The sequence below is a fragment of the Caloenas nicobarica genome, chromosome 3 (genome assembly GCF_036013445.1).
Source record: "Caloenas nicobarica isolate bCalNic1 chromosome 3, bCalNic1.hap1, whole genome shotgun sequence".
In the NCBI taxonomy this organism is placed as follows: Eukaryota; Metazoa; Chordata; class Aves; order Columbiformes; family Columbidae; genus Caloenas; species Caloenas nicobarica.
In genome coordinates, this window is record NC_088247.1 from 36,357,936 (window position 1) to 36,383,462 (window position 25,527).

The following is a 25,527-nucleotide window of genomic DNA, read 5'->3' on the forward strand; positions in this document are numbered from 1 at the left end:
GCTTTGAAACAAACTATAAGCAGCACTCTGTTTCTCCTTACATAAACCCAACTGCCATAACTAACCAGGGAATTAACCACTGGGAAGTCACACCAAACCCTGTCATCACTGCTCCTCCACAGTAGTTCAATCAAATACACTACAGTATTAATCCTTTAAACATTCTACACAACAGTGCTGCTTGATTTTTCCTGACATCACACCAGCAATACTAGAAAAAGTGAAGAAAGAGTTCAAGGGAAACTCATACAGGCACAGTGACATTGCAACAAAGTCCTATGGTTTTGTTTCCCTTCCATGCAATCCTCTAAACAATGTTTGAAAGGGACTCTAAGATAGCAGATGAAGGTGGAGGTTCTTCCAACCAGGCCAAAGACCAAAGAGTTGGTTGTGGGATGTGTTACCCTCTCTGTGTAGACTAGGTTTGCACAAATACATAGTGAGAGAAAACACAGATTTCTAATGGACTCCGCTCACCAAATGATATACATCACAGTTGCAGCTTTTAATTTCTACAGCTGTATCACCTGTATTAACAAAGCCCATCGGCCACAAACCAACAGAGCCTGGGAAAACTGCAGGAAAATATCGCTATATGATTCCCTAAATACTTAAACTCTTCAATATTCAACCTTTATTGACAACTATCAAAGATGGGACACCAGGCAAGACAGAATTCAGTCTATCACAGTGCTGCTCCTTTTTCATATGCAGATACTGCTACAGATAAAAATTAATAATCAACTTTTATTACTATATCAGGTAAACCTGTGGTGATGATTTTCGTAGACTGTTTAAGTCTGAAGGCATGCCTTAAAAATGTCAAGTACAATGGTGCTTCTAATAGCTTCAAGCATGGTCTGATTCTACAAAAAACTACCAAGTATTTTACAAATCATTAACCAAGAAGTCCTTCTTAAAAAAAAGATATTAGAAGTCTAGACTGGTAGCACTTAAAAATACATCTATGCTTTTCTTAAAGAATGATTTCTAAAAATGTAACACTTATTACACTACCAAAATCTGTAATTCACATGTCAAGTAACAGATGATCATTTTGAAGAGCAGATAGCTTTTTAGTCTGAATAGAATATTACTAGTATTCACCACCAAGCGCAGAACAGCGATTGTTAAGTCCAATAGGCACCACAACTAATACTCCACCTGAAACTGGTTCCTAACCAGTTGGGAGGGCTTGCAGAGCTGTTTCTGGCACTGGGAATGGACTGTGGAACAGACTGTGCCAATACTGATGATCCCTTGCATGACTTCATCTCCTTGTTAGGTTGAGGGGGTTTCATACCCTGACTGCATGCTTTGTCCCTCATCTGAAAAAAAAGACAGAAAAATATTGAATAAATATACTCATATTCTTTCATTTAGAAAAAAAAACCAGTGATGCTACAGATGACTTGAATGACATGCAAGTGAAAAGACTTTAAAGGATACCGCAAAAATAGCAAGAACGTAGTGAATCTCTGATCAATTTGCTATTAATATTCGTACTTTTATTTGTTTCACACTTCACCTTGAATCCTGTACGTACAAATATGCTTCTTGATAGCGGAAAACTCACTCAGAGATATCCACTTCTAAAGCTTTAACACTTAACATAGGCACAATTCTCTAAAACTTATTTCGCTTTGCCAGTTATGCCTCAGTCATCCTGGACCATACTTCTGTCCAACTATAGTAGTCAAAGAACAGCAGGATTTTCCTGGAGTTTTTTGGCTTGTTTTGGGGTTTGTTGGACTCTGAACTTCAGACATGCTTTGCATTTCAAATGAATTAAAAGTATTTACATAATTGCTCTTTCGGTTTGAAATTTTCTGAATGCTACAGGATAGAAAAATTCTTGCTACTGTACCATTTGAATAAATCACCCTTAGAAGGTTTAATAGCTCTCTTTTTTTGTTTGTTTTATCAGACAAACAATAACTACATAAAGTTGTCTACTCCATTTTAAGGAAAACAGCTCCTTAGACACACTCCAAAATACAAACTCTGCTTTTCACGGACTAGATAAACACAAACAAATAAATTGCCAGGAACAAAGAAATCCAACCTCGGTCCTCTCTGGATGAAATGGTTTTGTGAAGTCAGGGGACTGCACGTCTCTGGGGCTACCCACTCCTGCGTAACTACCTTCAGAGTCAGATGTTAAGAATTCTGGAAGTGATTCTACAGAGTTAGTTTTATCCAGTTTTACTGAGCCTAGGGAATAAGAAAAGACAGCAGAAGCATTAAATCATGAGAGCCTGACTAAACGATGCTTAAAAAGAAACAAAAAGTTATTCAGTTCATATGATGAATACAAAATAACCAGAAGTTTACCTAGTCCAATATACTAGACTGTAATAAGTATTAGCAAATATAAGACTATCTTAAATATCTTTTCAGAATAAGATTACTCCCAGTTTTCTTTCTCTTTCTTACAATATACAGTTTTGCGAAGTAACACTGATACTTTTCTGTTGAAAATGAAGGCTGTTACCATCTTTTCAATCAGTGACTAATTTTATTTTTATATTCCAGAAAAAAAAAATAGCAGAAATGTTCCACTTATTAAAACAAGATGGGAAAGTGCCCATTAACTTTATTTGATAAAAACACATGCTTTTGCAGAATCTGAACTTTGGGCATAAGCTTAATATGACAAACATCCTTTCAAACAAAACTTAATCCTAAAACTTCGTTATTTAAATTCAGCTATGGTGTTCACTAGAAAAGAAATCATCTTTGCAATATTTTTCTACTGAAATATAGAAATAGCATTGCATATTAAACTTTATGTTCTGTTTTTATACCTGAAAGGAACTTCTTTCCCACTGACCTGTGGAGGCTGGACTCTGAATAATATCTGACAGATTATATCCTCCAGAGCTGTCGGACCGTTTCCGTGGCTTCTTTTTTGCCTTAGTTTTTGCTCTTTTGAAAAGAGCTTCCCTATTTAAAAAAAAAAAAAAAAAAAAAAAGGAAAAGCCAAAGAACTCGAGCCTTAGAACTATCAGTGTCAACAAAGTTTTTCAGTCAGCAGCGCAGTTATACTTCAAGCAGTAATACCTGGTCCCACCAGCTGTCACTAGCTGCTTGTCCCTACTCTGCTTATGCACTTGCACAACTATTTAGCAAATGATTTGGGGGGTATAAAAATCCAGGAGGAAGACCAAAAAAAAAAAAAAAAAAAAAAAATCTTTCCAGTCTGTATGTAGTCTCTGGTCTAGTACACTGCATAAAGAGTTCTGCTGAGACAGGGAAAGAGACAAGAGCTGCATAGGCTGGCACTGAAACCCAGGCCAGATTAAACCTGATACACAGCACAGAAACTGACTCAAAGTAAATTACAGCCAAGTCTCCACTTTTTCTTCTCTTGATTTCTCTTAATTTAGTGAAGTTCAATAAACTCCACAGTTGATCTCATTTTTCCCTAACACAAATATTGCCACCAAGATAATACTACTTCTGCAGTAAAGCAGGTATATGGTCACGTTACCAAAATGTCACATGTTCTTATATATGGTATTAGGATGAGTAGAATCAAATAAAAGGCATCTTTCATTTTAACAAAACCATTAATACTAGAAATTGAGAATTACATGAATTACAGCTACAGTAACCCTATTACAAAAAGCTTCTTTGAGAAGCTTTTTGTGGAATAACTACGTATGTACTTATTAATTCCTGTATCAATACTGTAACCTTACAATACTTGGGTTTTAATCCATGGATACTTTTAATCCACAGACAGCCCTATTCTCTCAAGGCTATTGTCTAGCCTTTAAAAACACTAAAAGGCTTGAAGCCTCTCTGTTCCCTTGATCTACTACTAGTCCTTATCTGTACTAGTTCATTTAGCATAACTTTTCTTGACACATGGGGTCAGAACAGTCATCAGCACAGTGACGTCATATTTCACTATTTGGAAGCACGTTACCAAGTCATCCTACCAAATTAACTTTTCATAGTTGTGATGTCATAGTCAATTTGTTCAGTTTAGAAACTGTACCAAAAAAATCCAGTTGTCATTTTATTACTTGCTTGTCAGAGAAAAGCAGCATATTAAGTCAGTCTAACAAGACTTTACAGATTCTATTGCTCTCACCTTTGTGTCTTCAAAACAAAAAGACAGAATACCAGAAGTCCCCAAAACGGCCAAGGCCAAAGGACCTGATCTACAGTTGTTTGGATCACATTTTCTAACACTTTTTAAACACAGGTCTCTTGCTTCATTATTCTACAACTAGACAATAGCCACTTTAAACTGACAGATTAAAAACTCACGTACAAAACTTTCTACTTTGCATGACAATTATGTTAATATTAAGAAATAAAGATTATCACAATTGTCCAGACAGACCTGTAGTACATGAAAGTTAGGAGAAATCAAAAGAGGAAAAAAACTAATTCAAAGTTCAATGACCTCCACAGTTGGTGACAAACACAGGTACTTTCATCACATGCACAATTCCTAAAAACTACTGTGACTGCTTGTTTTGCTACCTTTGCTTACACACTACTTATAAATTGAAAAAAGTGCTCCTCTGCAGTACTGTAACATTTAAAAATACTTAGAGAATGGAGAACAGTCTTTGAAATCTCAATTTTTCCTGTTTCTTAATATTTCAATTCTGCACCCAAAGGGAGTCAGACACCATTCAAAGGGCAATAAATACCATATACAGCTCACCTAATTAATACTGTTGATGAAAAACCAGTACTTACTGAGAATTTTGTTCTGTATTCATTTCTTCCCTTAAAAAGACGAAGTTCTCTCCATCTTCAGGCTCTAAAGAACTTATGTCAGGTCCATCTGGATATGGAGTAATTACTCTCCTGACCATAGCTGGAATCTGTAGTCGTAAAAGCTTTTACACTAAGATTCTCTTAAGTTGTATATTAGCAAATATATAATCTCTTGTAAAAGCACCAAAACCAACTGCCATTTAAAACACTTTTACAGATCAAGTAATTAATTATTTAACCAGCTTATAGACTTAAGTTACACCTTTAAGCAAAACAGAATTATTTTAAGTGACAGACTCAGAATGCATGTTTCAGCTGCCTATAATTCCTGACAAAAAAATGCTTCAAGGTTTTGCAAATATTAACTTTTTACTACTGCACAGTTAAAGAATGCTGGATTATAAAATGCCTTGGTTTTCCCCTTTGCATTAAAGTTCAACTTTCACATTATTTTTCTTACTGCTTTTAAGACCTATACGATCACCCTAAACTTTACATTGGAGAAGTCTAATTTGTTTTTTTCTCTCCTTTCTTCTAAGTGACAGATGCTTTTTTCCATAGGTTTTTCTTATGTTTTTTTCATGTAGTAATTGTTAATTACAGAACATTAATATGTTTAATATGTATAATTAATTAAAGGACACAATACTGTTGCAGGAGTGGCTAGTGAATAATAAAATATGAGCTCCATGAGAGTGATAATAGCAGCAGCTAACCTTAGCTTTTCAGTCAGATGTTGCACATTCAGCCTGTCATCTACAGACCATGCAGGTACGTATTTGTCACCCATCTGTTCTCATTTTAAACCTAATCAGCTTACACTCAAGTTGTACAACTTACCATTTTCCTGTAATAAACAGAAAGATCCTTTACAACTTCATCACTCAAGACATCCAAAGTCCTAAAAAAATAAATACAAATTTATATATTTAAAAAAAAAAGTCACATTAATGAAAAATTCAAATGAATGTTTCAAATGAATCTCACCTACAGGCATTACTAGCTATTCATGGTGGTCACAGTGTCAGAAGGAAGAAAATGAACACAAACTATAAACTACTCAATGCCCTTGTTGAAAGGAAGGAATAAACCCACAACCTTTCCAGATAGCCTACCTTCACTTAAGGCCACCGCCAATATAGACCTATACAGTTAAGTTACCATGAACCGGTCCTTACTTTACCTATTTCTGCATACTTTGAAGTCTTCCTGACATGTATCTAATACTGCAAGACTATACAAATTCTTCTGTAAAATTCAGCCACAACATCCCTTGACATTTATGACAAAAAATAATACTAGAGCAAGAAACTTTAATCAACAGAACTGTCTTGCCTGCCTGAGCACCTCTCCTTGCACAAAGCTGTCACGACTAAGTTCTGCCTGTCTCACGTGTCTCAGATTAAAGTCTTGCTGCCCAGGAAGGACATTTTCAGATTTTCACTAAAATGCAGATACAGTCTTAATTGCAGTAAGAATATTGCATGTCCTTTACAGGCTTAGGATGAAAAAAATCTGAATTCAGAATAATGCTTAAGACAGTTACTAGATTTTTACTCTTCTCTCCAAAAGGTTAAAATGTTTATACTTTGTAAAGATGTGAAGAGGAAAATTGATAACATGAGTGAATTCCTGTATCTGTGACAGAAGCAGAGCAGTTGTGTGACACAGCAATGAAATGCTGGCATTATGAACTAGTTCAGATGTCTGAGAACTTCTGTAGGTAAAAGGAAGCATGACAAAAAGGCTAGGAGTGGACAGATTGGAGCAGTAATAGAGATGGGGTTTTTATGGTTTTGTTTGTTTGTGTCTTTGCTAGCAAAGAAGTTCAATCAGTGTTGATAAAGCTTGCTCTGCGAAGATGATAGGTACTCTGGAAGCTACTTGAAGCCCTGTCCAAAAGAATAAAGAGATGGAAGGCCAGTATATCCCTTCAACTTCTTAGAGCCGAGCTTAATTATTGTTGAAAGCAAGGCTAATTAATTAATTTCTTCAGCCCTCACTGCAGACAGGTAAAGCAAAGACACTACCAGAAGGCAGGTCCATCCTCTTTGGAAAATGCAGCCGCCATAGTAAACCTATTTAAAATAAATTCAATTTGCACAGTATGATGTTAAAAAAAACCCAACCACAACACACACAAAACAGTAGTTTTGTCAGTCTTCAAAAACAATTTTACAAGCTCACACAAGATCGGACTTTGTGTCAAAGTCCACTGAACTCAAGAGAGGTTTTTCCCCTTAATTCAGACTCTTTACATCAGATTGTAATATACAGTTTTGTACTATAGAACTGATACAGTATGTACAGATATTTAACTAGTTTCTCTCTCCCTATTTGGTAAAAATGAGCCCTCCCTTTAAACTAGCGGCATTCAGTTTCATTTTAACATTGACCTGTTCCTATTAGTTCTTCCAATCCTTTTGCCTTTTTGGGATTTTGAATTTATTATAACAGCCAGTACCTGAACATATTTGCATTCCTCCTTACCTTGCTTCAAGCAAAGCTGCCATATTGAGTCCTATGAACTGCAAGCAGGACAGTTTTAACTGTTCAGCATTATACATTGCTGAGAACTCCAGCAGCTCAGCAGCATTCTTCAAAGTAACTGCAAAGAAGAAACACAACAAACTAAATTGGATAACTCGCTGCAACATCATGCAGCAGTTTTTAAGACTTATTGCACAGTGTGATCTAGTTATTGAAACATATCATGCTTCTCCATTCCTAGAAAGAATGCTAATGCTCAAATGGCCATAAACTACACTAAGCTCCAAATAACTTTGTAGCACCTTGAATGCAATGGCTGCTTCACAGAATATTAGTTTCAATACATTGAAACTCAGCAGTCCAAAACAAAGGGGAAAAAGAAAGAAAAAAATAGCAAGTTTCATATACAGCATAAACGGTTCTTTAAGCTCCAAATGGTCCTTTAGTAGGGAAGAATTAAAAAAAGGGGAGTAAAGTGGCAGGGCGTGAGGAAGAGAGAGAAAAATGGAAATCACTAAGAAATGCCAAGCAAAAAATTATATTCTGACTTCTTGTATGAAGCTAAGCAACAACACTTAGTGTTTTCCTAGAAGAGACAGATCTTAGCCATATAGAAACAGCACTGTGTCAAACAAACAGAAGAATTAAAAGAACTAAATACAAGGACAGAAATAGAAACATAGAATTAATTTTATCATGTTTTAAAGATAAGAACTTTGAATTCAATAAAATAGAGGTTTATTAAAAGCTTGGTTTATTTGTTTTAGTGGCTTCTGTTTGCGTTCCTGCGTTAGGTTTGTTTGTTTGGGTTTTTTTACTTTTCTAACTTTTTTTTTTTTAAATTAAAGAGCATGAGATAAAGACAAAGATGCAGAAGAAATGGAAGATTATGCTAATCTAGAACATCACCCAAACCAAAGAAGCAACTGTTAACAGCTATGAAATGAACAGCAAAAGGTAACCAGAGCAACAGAACATAAGCAAATAATTCTGTTATGAAATAGGCAATAACACTAACATCTAAAAACAAACAAACAAATGGCATTTTTTATTCTCTAACTCTTTATAGTACAAGTGTAAGAACTCACGTCTTTCTGCAATGGCTACTTCACAGATTTCTTTGAGTCTGGATATAAGAAGCTGGTCAGCTACCACGAGAACATTACACATGAATTCGACATTTTGAGAATCTGGAAAAGAAAGCATCACATAAACACTGTGGCGAAGTCACAAGCAACTATAACACATACAGCTTCAACAACATTTTACCAAATGACAAATGTAATGGCTTTGCAAATTTCCATGGGGTTTTGACAGCACAAGGAGTAGCTTAGAAGAGCAAAACAGTCATTTTTTTGAAGCAAGAAAAGGAGGGAAAAGGAAAACTGCAGTTTGACAAACTAAAGAAAAGGTACAAAAAGGCCTGGGGTACAGCTATCACCTCAAAATCTAAAGCAAGAGGCACAAAAACTTAATTTTCTACATAAAGATTCAACACAAGCATATTAACTATTGAATTTCTATTTTAAAAATATAAAAACCGCAGGAGCTATACTTGAGTTGAAAACATATTAATGGCACCTTTTATTGCAAGAGCTTCATCTGTATACAGGTAATCTACAATTATCTGTAGTATGTCAGAATGGATTGGCATTTCTAGAGCTGAACAACAGGAAGCCTAAAAGGCAAAAGGATTAAAAAAAAAAAATAAAATACACTGACTACTTGGAATAAAATACAAAATTAAGACAGCAATTATATTTAGCAAATGACTCAGAATGAGGGTCACATTTTCAAAGTTAAGCAATTATTTAAGCATTTGCACAAAATATGTTCTTCAACTAAGAATTCATTGCATCAGAGCTATTAAAATCTGTCCAAACTTCTGAATAAAGATCCATGAAATAGTTCGCTGTTTCACCAGTTTAAGCATCTTCTCAAACAATCCGCCTTGATTATATTATATTAACCACAATTGTCTAAAAGTAGAATTACAGGAATCACCTATGCAAGTATTGAACTGCTTTCCTTTCAAAGGAAAAGATCTAGTGAAATCGCAAGGTCCCTGGCAAGAATAAAATGAAAGCGGCAGTTACTGTTAATCCCTCAGAAAACAAGATCCTCGGCAAACCCTCCATTTTAAGAGCCATTTTAACTATTAAAGCAAAGCTTTTGTGTGAGCAAACATTAGCCATTAAACCATGTAACTGTCACTTTTCAAGTGTATGCAACATCAGTGCCTAACAACTTTGATTTATTTCAAGTGGTACTGAAGCAAAGCTTTAAACTAAAAGATTTCTTTTGCTTTAAGACATGCTACTGGTACTGACGTATTTCCCATCCAAAGTTTAAGAACTTCTCCCAGACATTAAGATTTTTATACAACATGCAGAGCACCTGATTCACAAAATATTTATTATACTTATGAATTTAGTATGATTTAGATTTACTTACAAAATAATAGATAACTTACGATATAGAAATCTACAATACAAATGGACATTGAACACTTTAAAAACAAATTAATAACTTGTCTCACAGTGTGTTTCAGACACATTTCTTCAGGGATGACTGAACAAAAGGCAGCACAGTAACTTACAGGATAGGTAAAGTTCTGTTACACAGCAGAACCGCCAGTACTTTGCCAGGTTCTTAGATTTACAAATTGCCAAAAAGCTATGAAAGTTGAGAAGATTCTTGCACACTGATTCAATATTCAGTCTCTGAAAAATGCTTCTCCATTTACACCTTTCTTCTCTTTCAAGAGGGATTATCAACAGTATTCAGCCACTTAATCAAAGGCATTTAGTGAAATTATGATGTCCAGGAACAACTAGGGCATTGATGGACAGCTGACAAAGAGGAACCAAGACAACTGAAAGATCTACACCTTTTGAAGCAGCAGCTGGTGACTAAGTACATATGAAAAGCTATTCCATACTGCACACCACTTAAATTGTAAGAACTTTACAGAAAGAAACAGGAAATTCATCCATAGCAGTATCCCATAAGAACAGTCCAGCAGCTTTTACAAATCCATAAACTAGCTCAAAAATTAATCTCTAAACAAAAGTAATACTTTCATTTCCTTTTGTATACATTATTACATCTACTACTCTCATTTAATACATAATCTCAATAGCACAAACACAAAGCAACCAAAATGTGTTTGGGTTTTGTTTGTTTTTCTTGCAAACAGGATTCAAGGATCCAGCCTTTCCTTTTCCCCAGTATTTAGGATACGTTATTCTAGGAAAAACTGAAAAGCTATCACTTATTTGATGCAACAAAACATACCACCACACATGTTTATTGGCAATCTTACCTCAATCCATGAGCTGCTTAACATGCTGTGAAAATAATCTGTAAAGAAAGGCATTTCAGTTCAAGATGCAATAAAATTTCAATTAAAAAAAGACAGTATGACTTGAATTTTAGATATATATAAAAATACACACACATACCAAGTCTTGCACAAAGCACACACTTATGACACGGGAATTCCTTTCCATCTAAAGATTTCAGGGTCACATCGCAGAGGTACGAACTAGAAGATATTTAACAGGATCAAAACTGTGACTATTCGGAAGGGCTGCAAGTTGTAAACTCTACAAATAAATGCTTACTTTAGCAAGTTAGGATTTATCCTTTAAAATAAATCACACTTGAACTTTAATAATATCATATTAAATAAATCTAAAACTACAGGCACAATAGTTTCAAGAGACAATTTATTTGTCCAAAGTTGAGCTCTCAAAATTCCATCTGAATCATTTCCTTCAAAACACAGTCAATTATTGTTTCAAAACTGCTATGAACAAATAAATTAATTATGGCTAATTTTAGTCAATCTTAAATGGCCTTATGTTATTTCTTTTACATTAGTAGCTACTGTAAGCTTTGACAATGCATTTCAGAGTGAAGTAACCCAAATTCTGTGAAAAAGCTACTTTTATGCAATGTAGTTTTCATTAGGTAGGAAGACTATTCAAGCCTTTGGATATAAATAGCCCCATCACATCAATGGAATTAAAAAACAAACATCACTTTGATAAAAGTTTAAGGAATTTTTCCATTGAAAGATATTCCAGAGATTTTCTGAATCAGAAAAAAAATATTATACATATATTGTCTTATTACCAATCCATGTAGTCTTATTCTCACAGCAAGCATATTTGCATAAGTCAAACTGCCTTTGACTGGATTATCCACAACATTTCTACTGGTAATAGTATTCCATGACACAGTTATACCACAGAACACATTGATGTCCAGCAAAAAAAAAAAAGGACACAGAAATATACTATACATCATCTATTCCAGATTACTAATTCATAGATGAGTCTATAAGCATCTATACAGAACTTCCAAACATGAGATACTGTGAAGGAGACAAGTCTACATCAGAAGTTAAAAAAAGCTGATCACCCCTTAGCCTACGCTTCACAGATAAAGAGATGACAGAAGAGGAAAACAGTGGGGGTAGCGGAAGCTTGATTTTAAAAGTTTACCATTTCTTCTGGTTTAACTTCGGTTTGTTCCCATTCTTCTTGTTGACAACATTAATTTTTCCATTTTCTAATCTGACTCCATCCAACCTGCAAATCATTAACATTAGTAATAAGTAATACAATTAGTATACAGTTCAAAACATCAAAAACTTTCACAAAGTAACAGCACTTCAGTGGGCTCATATTGCGAATATGAAAAAGGATCAAATTAATTAATCACAGAAAACTAGAAAGGACCAGTTGTTACTTGAATATCTTCACTGCAAAGTAAAATGTAACTGACATTCTTTCCACATGGTGGCTTTCTTATTCATCATCTTAAATGAAAGCTATACTGCTACCAGTCAGTTATCTGAGCAAAGACAGTGGTTTGGAGGAGATGCATTTTTCAGCACAGGCTTCTTTAGCATCCAAATTCATCAAGGGGGCTTGTGAATGGGATGCTAAAGACAGAAGAGTGCTGCTGATGGATTATCAAGCAATACACTTTCAAAGGGAGAGTGCTTTGTACACAGAAATTTCTGTACACAGAAATTTCACTTGAGAACCCAGGTTTAGCAGCAACTTCACATCTTTGCTGATTAATTTAAGTATTTGCAGAAAATACAGTGAAGAAAACTGCCCTGAAAAAAGCTCATTCCTTCCTTTGAAAGGAAAAGACAAACACAGAAAAAAAAAATCTGAATAATACAGTTCCACAGAGACATTTAGTCTCAATTCCATTAGTCACACCATTTAACCTTAAAAATGCATCACTTGAACAAGAATTTAACTTTGCTTTTTTTAATGCTAAATATGTTCATTGTCTATGGAAAAACTGGTAAACTACAGACCACAGCATAGACACTCATCAATCAAAAACTCAGATCAGCTGCCTCTAACAAAAAACATGTATTGATGTTTTATGACAGTTGTTCTGGAAAGTCAGATGATTTGCATCAGATGGCCAGTCTCAGAGAGCTCATGCCTTTAAAGATACACAGGACAGATGTTTTAAATACAAATGGCCAAGAGGTTCTAGGATACAAGAAGGGCCAACAGCACATTCCTATCATATAGAAGCCTATTGAAAAATTATGCTTTAAGTACACAGTCATGCTACTAAAGTCTGCTTCTGACATTATTCGAAAAGGTCACATGTGCTTTCTTTTAGCAAAGTGCATTGGAACAAACAGATGTTGCTTTAAAGAGATGATATGGTGTGGGTTGTAAACTTTTTTTACTTGTTTTATCGTTTGTAAGTGTAAAAGGCAAACATCAATCCCAATTAGCCTTCTGTTTTAATAACAACTAAAGTTAGATCAGCTTACACAAAAACACTACTCCGTGAAGAGCTTGCCAGAATATAAACGCATTTCCTTTCACCCACCTTCCACTTAAATTGCTGAGTCCAAACTTCCTTGCAGCACTTTGCAACATTTTTATGAGGTTAGCTTCTTCACCAATAACTTTGCTTTTTTTGGATTTGCTCTTCTGTTTTTCATTTATAACTTGCACTTGATTATTTCTATAGATCTCAAATGCAGACTTTCCATTAACGTTGTCATCAAAACTCATTTTGCTCAGGTTAGAAATTAAAGTATCTTGATATTCTTCAGATTTTCCTTTATGCAGGATTTTTGGTTTATAACCATGAGTTAAAAGATCACAAGTATCAGTGTATACAAACTGCAGAAGGTATGTAAACAGATCTGGATGAACTTTCTCTATTACATAAAGATCACATCCAACAGCATCTTCATCTTTACGGTAGACATCTGGGGTGTCTAGCTGGTTGTCACTGGAAACAAACAGCTTCTTGAAGAAGTCAGAGCGTGCAGCCAAGATGTATTTGTGCACGGGGTAAGTTCTTGTGCCAATCTGAAAAGTCACGTCATGGATGCTGTCCATTTCATCTGTTTCATCTAACAGTTTGCCAAAATCCTCTCCAAAACTTGATAACGACACACTTGGAATTTCATAGAGGCTAGAACAAAATAAAATCCATCAAAAAACTCTATGATTTACAAGGTCCATAAAATTTTACATGGTATTTTAATGAAGAGGGTGAGGTTGTTTCCATTTGGTTTGTTGTGTTGGGTTTTTCTGTTTGTTTTTTTCTTACATTGCTGGACTACTTAAAATTTCTTGTCCTATTCTTTACAAAAAGAACCACATATGTAAGATCTGTCTAGCTTGAGAATATCAAACACAGTATTTTGTCTTTATAATGTAGCCAGTCTTATCAGAACTATCTTCATCTCATTCTTCTAACAAGAAAACATAGAAGAAATGTTTCCTGTATTTCATATTACAATTCAAAGCAATAAGAAAAAAAAAAGCTAATATTTACGTATCACATATATTAGAAGGTATTACGAGAGTGCAAGAAATATGGTTCAGTATTTTACTTATTAATTTTACTTTAAACATTTTTTCCAAACAAATAAAGACCCGCTTTTTTCTTTTACGTAAAAGATTATTACTGATCAGTGAAGAGGTGAATTTCTACAGTCTTTAGAGCTCAGAGTGTATTGAGAAATACATTGCAAATGCTTGTTTTAAACGCTTTAGATAAAACATCAAGACTATCTATGTTAATCACACAAATAAATAAGCTGAGGTCTTTGGGTAACTTCAATACAGTTGCTTACTAACAAGTGCTATTCTCTAGCAGTATGGATAACCACATTTACTGTGACTTCTGTGTGAGCCAAAAAATAATTTTGAAACGTAGAATGATTTGATTGCAATTACACACAAAAATGAGAAAAATTACAGTTGTTGATATTTTAAATATACCTTGTTTTAGGATCTGACTGTAAAACAGCAAAATTGCAACCACTAGGATCGGTGGCAATACTAACAGCTCGGTGGACAAAAGTAAGCTTCTGAAGTCGAATTCTTTCATACACACTGTTTTTATCATGTTCACAAGACATATCAAGTGAAGAATTCTGAAGGCTTGAGATGAGTTCTGCTAAAAAAAAAAAAAAAAAAAATTGAAAAAATCCCACATAAAGGTGCAGCTAATTAAAATGCAACTAATCTGACAAAAAAAGAAAGATTTATGACTTCCAGAAACTCATTGATGGAGTCACTGAATAAGGCTAAATTATGGTGAAGATTTCACCTCACTTAACTGAAATGCAGGAAGACATTTTAAGAACAAGGCTTCATACTACATATTGGAGACTTTTGATCCAGAACTCCTTGTGGAAGTGTTTTGTCACTTCTTCATATAAAGCAAAACACTCCATCTAACATTCAATGCAATCTCTTGTGGAATGAAACAAGCTGTGCAAAAGTGTACAGCAGTGCAAGATTGTCTTCTTTTCCTGTCATATCAATTACAGTAGATATAATACAACCACCTTCGGACTTCACATTATATCTGTTTAAATTATAGCTAAATAAAATACTATTGAAAAAACATGATATTCTCTGAACACTGGATTATTTTTCAAGAACTGGATAATCAAATACATGTGCAGCATTCGCCGCATTCATTAAAACCATTCAAAGCAACAGAATATCTCATTCATTACAAATCAGTGACGAAGATCAACTAGACATTTAACTAGTCAACAGGTCTGGATTCTGAATCTTTCTTTAAGATACTAAATCTACAAAAAGAATAGCAGTAAGCATAAAGAAGAGAATGCCTACAGACACATGCCAGCACCAGGAAAAACAGAGCAAAAAGGAGATAGATTTGGTGCCTCTGTAATGAGGGAACTACTATGTGATGTGTTGTGTAAAACAGAGTAGCAACAGAGTAAAAGTAGTATGTAGCTCTGGATTAAGCAACACAGGAAAGAATTTTACTGTGAAAGAATGCAAAAAATGGACTGAATAATGTAAAGATAGAATCTCCATATCAAACGAAGTAGAACTGCAACATAAAGCTATAGAGTTCAAATACATCCCGAACTGGAAGTAAATCCATTTATATCCATAGGGTTCTAAGATCCCTAAATGAACAGAGCTCAGTTTTAATTAAAATCTTGTCCTGTAGTAGATAGGTATCTTCCTCACGGTAAAACAATCCATCAGGACCTACCCTCAGCAATATGAGCCAAGTTAATAAGGCAGAAATTGCTCTGGACCCTGTATTATGTCCACATAAGGGTCTGGGAAACATGGTAAGGTTTCACAGACTTAACAGTGCAAGCAAGTACATGCTCCTTCTTTTCTTCAGTGCCAGTCTCTTACAAATGGTCATCTAATACACGACGAGATCATTACACTGGACTCTTGTGCTACTATTACTCTTCAGAAGTACTTTTCTTCCTATAAATCTGCACCTCAAGGTTAACTGAAGGCTGCAAAGTAAGTAAAGCTTAGTATTACTGAGGAAAGAGAACAGTAGTGGTCAAGGCTACCAACTGGCAGTCACAGAGGAAAGAACAAACTCACCAGACAATACTGTTAGAGACTGTAAAGAATCAATTAAATTTTTATATTGATTTGAAGTACTTAAAAACCATCAAGAAATCAGAGCTAACCTTTCTTTTCCGAGACTTTTTTCCCTTCTTCCAGCCACTTGCCTGTAAAGGCTTCACCATCCTGTGTGACAAACATTATCTCATTCCTGTTTAAAGCAACATCGGACATGAAGACTTGCCGGCCATACACCCAACGACACTGCTTCATGGAGTTGTTAGATGACTTCCAGCAAAACACCTATAATACCATTTTTTCAGAGAAAGGGGAAAACCTCATATCATATAAAAGCAGTTACATATTACACACTACATTTTTAAACACAAGAACATGCCATCTCAAAGTTGCATATAAAAGGAGAAAAACATTCTTCAAAATTATATCCTAAAGCGTTATGAGCATCTATTACAAAGAACCCACAAGTAAAACAGGGAAAGTTTATTACGATATCAAGATCCATTTGCCCATGAAGGGCATTTGAAAAGTTTTTCTGAATATTTAAACATCTGAATATTCAAACATCTTCACAGCAGTCCTGTAGGTCAGTTTTTACTGACATTTCAACAAGGACAGCAAATGGTGTCATCAAGTCAAGAAACAAGTTTAATCTAGCTCTTGATTTACAGATTTGTCCTACTGGTTTGCTTATAAATCAGGCAAAATTCAAAGGTAGCACCCAAAAATTTAAACCATTTCCTGTTAATTGTTTGACAAAAACCTCAAGTTTCTCCATATCAGCCAAGATTTTGGAATGGAGATCATGACCAAACACAAACTTCAGAACACTCGACAGAAATGTAAAGAACTGTATGCACAGCAGGATTCCTAGAAGGTATACTTTAGATGTCTGAAAGAAGCAAATACGAAGCAACAATCTCATGCAAGGTAAAGCCCAGGCATTACTGCTGCTGAAGTCAGGCTTTTGTCTTCTCCCATTGAAGGACCCTGCACAGGTCTGTTAACACCTACGTAAGGAGGGAACAAAATAATTTGAGTAACCTACTTCCTTTCCCCTCTGTTGAGCCCTACAGGATCACAGAATGGTTGAGGCTGGAAGGAACCTCTGGAGATTATCTAATCTAACCCCTTCACCAAGCAAGGCCAGTTGCCCAGGACCATGTCCAGACAGTTTTTTAATACCTCCATGGATGGAGACTCTACAACCCCCATGGGGAACATGTGCCAACGTTCAATTAACCTCACAATGAAAAAGTGCTTCCTGATACTCAGACAGAGCCTCCCGTGCTTCAGTTTGTGCCTACTGCTTCTGGTTCTGTCACTGGGAACCTGGCTCCATCTTCTTTATGTCTTCCCTTCAAGTATGTATATACCTTAATAAGATCCCCTTTAAGCCTTCTGGTTTCTATGCTAAACAGTACTCTTTTAAAGAGAGTACAATCAAGCCAGACCATGAACTGCTGATTCAGGAAATACAAGTATTAAGATCCCATCCTTCTCCTTACTCAATAATTTATAATTAAAGCACTAAAGACCCCAGCACTTGGCAGTATTCAGCATGGAAAGATATGCAATGTAGGTTGACATAGTTCCACTCACGCAGGACGAAGTAGTTTCTAACTGCTAAAGCAGTATCGCAAAGATGTTGAAGGGACACTACCAATACTACAGATGCTAGAGGCTAAACCTCACATGGACAATTACTGAAATGGAAGTTTATAATCTCTGAGACAACTAATGACCAAATAAATAAATAAAATCATCCCAAAACATAATTCACTCAAATACAAAGAAGCAAAAACACCCACACCGCTCCCTAGTTTGATAAAATGAGCTCAGTTCTAACATTCTTTAAAGCAGCATTTCAGGAACAAAATTTTTTTGTAAACACCACTAGAGGGCACTGAAGATTTAGACTTCCCAGTGAGCAGCTCTAGGAAAGGCTGGGGTTTTGAAAGGACCTACTAACTGTTATTCTGTGGAAGAATGAGGGAAGGAAACAATAAATCCTCCGTAGTATTCCAGTTCTAAGTCAACACAGTGCCTACACTTAACTATGAATACTATGCCATTCACCAGGTTTAACTGGAAGTTTTCAGCGATAAAAGGGGCATCCCATCTACAGAACAGCTGCTTTTCAGCAAAGGCTCTAGACCTTCAAGTCCAGAGACTACTTCTGAGACTATTTGTGGAGGGCAGAGAGATGACAGGGTAGGTGGGAAAGAAAAAAAAACCAAAAAAACAAAAAACAAAACACACACACACAAACAAAACACCACCAAACACACAAAACCACACAACAACCAAAATCCACCACCACCACAGTCTATATATGCTATATTACCACTTATGCATGTAAAAGTAAAGTTTAAAGCCATTAGATGTTCACAGATCTAAAAATAAGCTACTGTACATGACTTTGGTAGTCTTCCCATACTTTTAACAAAAAAAAACCAAAACAAAACAAACAAAAAAAACACCACACAAAAAACACACCACCACCACACACACAAGACCAGCAACTCTACAAAAATGAACTGAGTATTTTCTATGCATGATTTTGTCCTGTCAACTTCTTACATTAAAAGTTTGATTAATCAGTATGCATCTTGCTATATAATTATGATTTCTAGGGACACAACTTACTCTTCCAGCTTCATCCAGAGCTAGAATGCAAATCTTCTGACCCTCATTTTCTTGAAGATGCTGGGTATCTACCTTATATTCCAAATATCCCCCATTAACAAGAACTTTTTTAAGGTTCAGCTGTCTGAAACAACACAAAAGGCTAAATTAGTATTTCTTCATTGTGTATTGATATTGGTTCTATTTTAGAGTTACCTTTTTCATTTAGAGAAGCAGTAAAGAATACAGCTGAGGTAGTGAAACTGCAAAATTACTTAATTTGTTCTCACTGGTATTACTAACATAGCTGCTAATAAAATACTATTAGAAGAGTGTAATATTTGCTTTGCTTTTAAGTGAGTCACATCATATTTACAGGTTCTTCACAAAATTCTGTAACTGAAAACCAGTACAAGATGTAGCTTTGATCTTCAGCATTACAAAAGTCATAGTGGTATAAATTTCATGTAGCTGTTTGTATTAAAAGACCTATCTTATACCAGTAGGTTGTTTCTCAGGTTTTTGGTGGGTTTTGTTTTTCACCTGATCAAAACCATGCATGTTCTCTCTTTTCAGTTTCTTAGTATAATAGTGCAATACATGGTATTAAGTTTCTCCAAGTGCCAGCACCTTCATTTACAACCGTGTAGAAAACAAAGTATAAAATAATCATTAAGCTATAACATGTCAATAAATACTGCTAGAATTTGAAAGCAAGCTGAAAAGCTAACTGGGAGTTAGCTGGGCAAGAGTCCTAATTACTTCTTTTAATCTGTCATTGCAAACTAAGAAAGAGAGAATGGGATCAAATAATTTCACAGAATCACAGAATGTTAGGGATTGGAAGGGACCTCGAAAGACCACGTAGTCCAACCCCCCTCTCCCAGAGCAGGAACACCCAGATGAGGGTACACAGGAATGTGTCCAGGCAGGTTTTCAATATCTCCAGAGAAGAACACTCCACAACCTCCCTGGGCAGCCTGTTCCAGTGCTCTGTCACCCTCACTGAGAAGAAGTTTCTTCTCAAATTTAAGTGGAACCTCTTGTGTTCCAGCTTGAACCCATTACCCCTTGTCCTATCATTGGTTGTCACCGAGAAGAGCTTGGCTCCATCCTCGTGACACTCACCCTTTACATATTTACAAACATTAATGAGGTCACCCCTCAGTCTCCTCTTTCCAAGCTAAAGAGACCCAGCTCCCTCAGCCTTTCCTCATAAGGGAGATGCTCCACTCCCTTAATCATCTTTGTTGCCCTACGCTGGACTCTCTCCAGCAGTTCCCTGTCCTTCTTGAACTGAGGGGCCCAGTATTTGACACAATATTCCAGACGAGGTCTCACCAGGGCAGAGTAGAGGGGAAGGAGAACCTCCCTCAACCTGCTAACCACTCCCCTTCTAATACACCCCAGGATGCCATTGGCCTTCTTGGCCACAAGGGCACAGTGCTGGCTCATGGTCATCCTGCTGTCCACCAGGACCCCCAGGTCCCTTTCCCCTACACTGCTCTCTAATAGGTCATTCCCCAACCTATACTGGAACCTGGGGTTGTTCCTACCCAGATGCAAGACTCTACACTTCCCCTTGTTATATTTCATTAAATTTTTCCCTGCCCAACTCTCCAGCCTGTCCAGGTCTCGTTGGATGGCAGCACAGCCCTCTGGCGTGTCAGCCACTCCTCCCAGTTTGGTGTCATCAGCAAACTTGCTGATAGTACACTCAGTTCCCTCATCCAAGTCATTGATGAATATACTGAACAATACTGGCCCCAGTACTGACCCTTGTGGCACTCCACCAGATACAGGCCTCCAGCTAGACTCTGCCCCATTGACCATGACTCTCTGGCTTCTTTCTTTCACCCAGTTCGCGGTCCACCTCACTACCTGATCGTCCAATCCACACTTCCTCAGTTTAGCTGTGAGGATGCTGGGGGAGACTGTGTCAAATGCTTTACTGAAGTCAAGGTAGACCACATCCACCGCTCTGCCATCATCTATCTACCTCATTATGTCGTGCCCAGTTTCTTCAGCAGGTTTTACATTCAGGTTTTAGCATATGGACCAGATGATGACATAAGGTCCCCCTTGAAAGCTGAATTACCCTTTATAACATACTATATCCACACATTAATTATGAAATTCAGGCTCCAAACTACTGATTCAAAAATCATAGCAACATAATTAAATTGAATAGCAGATCTTTAATGCTTCTATCTAGATGCATTTATACAAATTCAAGCTAACAGATGAACAAAAAATACCAATTTCAATATTTACAAAGTTATAGTACAAAATATTTCCTCTTGGCATGTTTTCTTAAAATACCTTTGGTAAATAGTGACTGGCACCTTAGACTAATCTAATAACAAAACCAATGAAACAAACAAACAAGGTAACCGCAGTTCATATGGAAGAACTGAAAATGAAGAAAACTCAGGCGAGCACTGTATTATCTCTACTTCATGAACAAAAATCTTTAAAATAGCTTGCAAGACTACAGTGAAATCTTCCCCCATTGTTCTTTATGACAAATTAGAAAAGTAACACATACTTTGAAGCCATCTTTTTGCACTGATAGTCTGCAAGTAAATAAATATCTCCTCTTTCAGTAACGCATACTGTAGCGCCATCGCTTGCAGAGACCAAGGACACAGAGATATCTTTATGGTGTAGAGCAGAAACTTGGCGAGGTGAAGTTACACATTTTTCTCCATTGGGATCCAGAAGATAACCTAGAAAATACAACACACCCCAAAAACATTACTTGCCATTTCACACATTGTGCATTTAAAGGACCCTTTGCTACACTATTTGGAAGAAACTTTAAATTATAAAAGACTTTTTAGGTAGTTTGATAATTCATCTTCAAAACAGTCAGACAGATAAGTGACCCACCACACATATTTGTTAGTTCACCGCAAACACCAGAAAACATTCAAGATTTGATACATGAAAAAAGGAAGTCAGGCATATTCTACAGGGAACACTATTTAACGTGGTTAGACTCTGCACTGGTACTGCCTTTGATTCCAAAGAAAGAACATTTATTTGATCATATTACGGCTGAAGACACCAGGAACAGGCGGCAGAGCTACTTTGAAAGCTGGAAGCAGCCCTGTCATATGACAGTGTAGTGCTATGCCCACTGCACTGCACCATGCGCACACCAGAATAATCTCAACAACACAAGTAACCACAAAAAAGACTTATATGATGAGTACATATAATAAAAAAACATATATTCTTTAGTAAGATACTTCTCCAACAAAGACGTTTTTCCACATACCTTTGCAATCTTAAAAAGCAATACAAAAAGTGTTTGAACCTGATGCTAGAACTGATGCAGATTAACTGTAAGTACCAAAGCTAGCTATCAGTTTTGTTTGCACACAAATATAGAACTGCAGAAATGCAAATCCAAACCAATACTGCAATGCCTGTTTATTAAAAAAGACAAAAGCAATTAAAATATCCCACTCATACAACAAATCAAGAAGTTCACTAGTTGGTAATACATTTTTATTAGTTTCTTCATTTCAGAATAATACTGAGTTAAGCGAAGATTCTTGTAATGGCATTGTTGAAAAAAATTCTAGATATGGGCAAGCATTTCAGTTTAAAAATTTCGTAAGGAAAAATTTATCAGTAGCAGGTTTACAGTGTGCAGTGAAAGACGAACATAGGCAGGAAAGCTCAGTGCTAGTTTCTTAAGGGCAGTACCAGCCAGACTGCTGGAAGGAGATAAGCATGCCACAGGGTAATTTGCAACACAAACAGCAACATTCTGTTTCCTGAAAGTCTTCAGCAGCAGGACTACACAAGATACATGGAAGGCAAAAGAATTATAAAGAGTTCAGATAACAGAGCTAAGACTGACTAGCTCCCATCATCTCAAAATGTGAAAGTGACTGACAGTAATGAAAGGCATTCTTCAAAAGAAGAGTGTGAAGATATGTCATACTGTTTAAAAAAAAAAAAAAAAAGAGAGGGAAAAAAGAAAGCTTTAACCAGGCTTCTGTTGTAAGAAGTAGATGACAGATTTAGTATGAGGAATAACATTTTTTTAATGGCTGAGTTTTACTTTCAGAATGCTTCTACCTTACCTAGTTGGCCGCCATTCAGCCCCATGGTATACACTGCTTCCTTAGTCCATAGCACTGTATGGAATCTGCCTGCAGCCACTCCAATCACCATTCTACCTTTCAGGTTTTTTGCCTGAACCTAAGCACAAATCCAAAGTACATCTTAATATTAAGCAGCAACAGGTGATTTTCACATGTACAAACTCCAAGTCATTAAGAATGAAACATTAGTATCAATCCACATACAGCCTAATAAGTCAGGATTACTTCAGAAGTTTGTCAAGTGGGGCACTATTGCACTACTAATAAAAAGAAGTAAACTTTTTGAATTATCCAATTAGAACTAGAATAAAATCTCCTTAGGCTGTCTTCATATGTAAGATGTTGAACAAGATTGCACAGGACATGTATCAGACAGCCAAAGACGACTTAGGTGCCTCAAAAGGGTCAGCTAAAAAGTTCAGCTTGTAAGCCCTAACACCTTAAACACACTGCAGAACACTATAATATTAATTCCACACTTTGAAATTAACTTGATTTTCCAGATGAAGATCAAAGCAAATACTGTGGATACACAGCTACCACTACACTATTGAAGAGCATCCCACTGTACCCCAAAACCCTATCCTGTTGCACTTCGGCCAATTATTCTTTCCTACTTTTATAACACTGGTAGTACAATGTTGTTCTACTCTAGATAAAGCTTCCTTCCAATAAAAGGTACTATATTTACTATGTACTAAAAAAAAAAAATACAAAAAGTTATAGATGAAGTATAGAAATATAGTCAAGTTGCTGATGTCCATACTCTCTCTTCCCTGTTGCTATTATTCCCAAAGCATTACAACTACAGAATCAACAGTGCTTTTAGTAAAGGAAACAACCACCAAACCCTGAGATCCATCATCTAGTGATTCAAAAGGAGTAGAGAGCATGAATCTCAAATTATACATACCTATGACTTGTACATCATTTCAGCCACAGAACAATTTGGGAAAGAAAAGGCTTTTAGCAATTGTACCTTACATCATACTTAGCACTACAAACTTCAGTACAGTTCAGGTTACAAACTAAGATGTTTATCAAGACACAGGTAAGTATTTAAGGTTGAGATGTACAACAACACAGAATCAAGATTTTATCTGAACTCACATTCTACTTTGTCCTGAAAAAGTTTAAAAGTTATTACCACAATTTTCACATTTTACTTTTTGTTTAAAAAACCCCAAGAAACTAACAACTAAGCTTTGGCTGATGTTATTTTTACCTGTCTAGGAACACTGCAATTAGCAGGAGGAGGAAGAATACCCAATTGATGGAAAGTATTTAAACCAAATGTGTAAACATATCCATCTTCTGTCAAAACAACAGTATGATCCTTAGCTGCAGCTATCTGGGAGCACTGATGGCCAGCTAAGCCTTCCACGAGCCTTGGAACCTGGAAAGGAAAAAAAGTTTTATATTAACCAGTAGCCATCTATGAAACTAAAGTTACAGCAACAGAAAGTCATGACCAAATATTGAACTGCAAATGAAAATGCATTTGAACATACAATAAACTCATTAATATAACTAGCACATCCAACACAATAAGATGAACTATTTTCATTTGAAAGGCATTCTCTGCTACCAGGAAGATGATTTTTAAACTACCTGCTCTGAAATGAGGTTGGAAACTATATCCTTAGGACAGCTGGACAAGCATTAACTATTACCTCTTTTGTTTTTCTTTTTTAATTACCATGAGCAATAAAGATTTCTCTCTTCCTCCAAAACATAGGATTAAGAAAAAAAGAGAGTAATGAAGCAGTTCTGTACCTTTTGACTCTTCATGCACTCTAACATGAGCCTTCCTTTATTCAACTGGGTAACATCTTCATTTCAAAACAGCAATTTGCAAAAAATTCTAATTTCACAGAATTTTTTGCATGTTGCAACAATGTACTGCTCAAATGAGAATAGGTGAGTTTTCACTTAATAGCTGTGCAAGTTTACTAAGAAGCAACCCTACCATCACTTTTTATGACACTACAGTACTACAGCTTCACAGTACTGCTGTTTCTTTTGTGCCAGCCTTGACATTCATTCACAAACCTATTTAAGAAATCAGCCCAGCCAAAAACCATTTGCTTCCACTTATCTGACATCAGCTAGCCTTTAGAACAACTTGGCCATAACACAGAAGTTTGACCACAGTATCTAGCTATCTTAAATTAAAATATATTTAAATGCACATTCTACTCTCTGACACCTCACCAGTAGCACTGGAGAATATTTTTTTTTTCTTTTATTGGTTGAGGACCAAGGGGGTTTGTTTGAAATCAACAGCAATCTGGTTTTGAAAGTACACTCACAGAAACTCTAATCCACTTTTCAGACTTGCTGTTTGAAATAAAAGAAACATTACATTAGACTACATGGGATAGCATAAGACAACATACTAGGCATGTTTGTTCATCACCATGACCCAAGCGCCCTCCTTGTCCATGTCCACATGTATAAACTTGACCTTTGTGAGAAAGGAACACAGAGTGGAATTCACAGAGTACCACCTGAAAGAAAAAAAGGGGTGGGGAGAAGGCAGTATAGAACAAATTAATTTTCTTGGATAATCTGAAAACACTTGCCAAAACTACTTTGTGAAGTAAAGTTCAGCTTTAATAAAGATCTGTTCGTGAAAATACAGTACTAGTATT

General features: G+C 36.0%; 1 protein-coding gene across 5 annotated transcripts in view; it reads right to left on the reverse strand.

Moving 5' to 3' along the window:
- The window catches only part of IBTK (inhibitor of Bruton tyrosine kinase), a 62,953-nt gene that overhangs the window by 19,074 nt on the left and 18,352 nt on the right, over positions 1-25,527 (reverse strand). For 3 of the 5 annotated variants that reach the window (XM_065631913.1, XM_065631910.1, XM_065631911.1), the window contains exons 5-23: positions 25,273-25,383; positions 24,099-24,269; positions 22,853-22,970; positions 21,301-21,481; positions 18,774-18,897; positions 16,232-16,409; positions 14,526-14,703; positions 13,114-13,710; positions 11,745-11,831; positions 10,698-10,780; positions 10,559-10,596; positions 8,815-8,911; positions 8,322-8,423; positions 7,234-7,351; positions 5,584-5,644; positions 4,723-4,850; positions 2,834-2,946; positions 2,066-2,214; positions 1,165-1,328 (exon numbers count right to left, since the gene is read on the reverse strand). In XM_065631913.1, the coding sequence (XP_065487985.1) occupies positions 1,165-1,328; positions 2,066-2,214; positions 2,834-2,946; positions 4,723-4,850; positions 5,584-5,644; positions 7,234-7,351; positions 8,322-8,423; positions 8,815-8,911; positions 10,559-10,596; positions 10,698-10,780; positions 11,745-11,831; positions 13,114-13,710; positions 14,526-14,703; positions 16,232-16,409; positions 18,774-18,897; positions 21,301-21,481; positions 22,853-22,970; positions 24,099-24,269; positions 25,273-25,383 (2,798 nt within the window). The remainder of the gene's footprint in view (positions 1-1,164; positions 1,329-2,065; positions 2,215-2,833; positions 2,947-4,722; positions 4,851-5,583; positions 5,645-7,233; positions 7,352-8,321; positions 8,424-8,814; positions 8,912-10,558; positions 10,597-10,697; positions 10,781-11,744; positions 11,832-13,113; positions 13,711-14,525; positions 14,704-16,231; positions 16,410-18,773; positions 18,898-21,300; positions 21,482-22,852; positions 22,971-24,098; positions 24,270-25,272; positions 25,384-25,527) is intronic. The other 2 variants (XM_065631914.1, XM_065631912.1) reach the window with 1 other exon arrangement.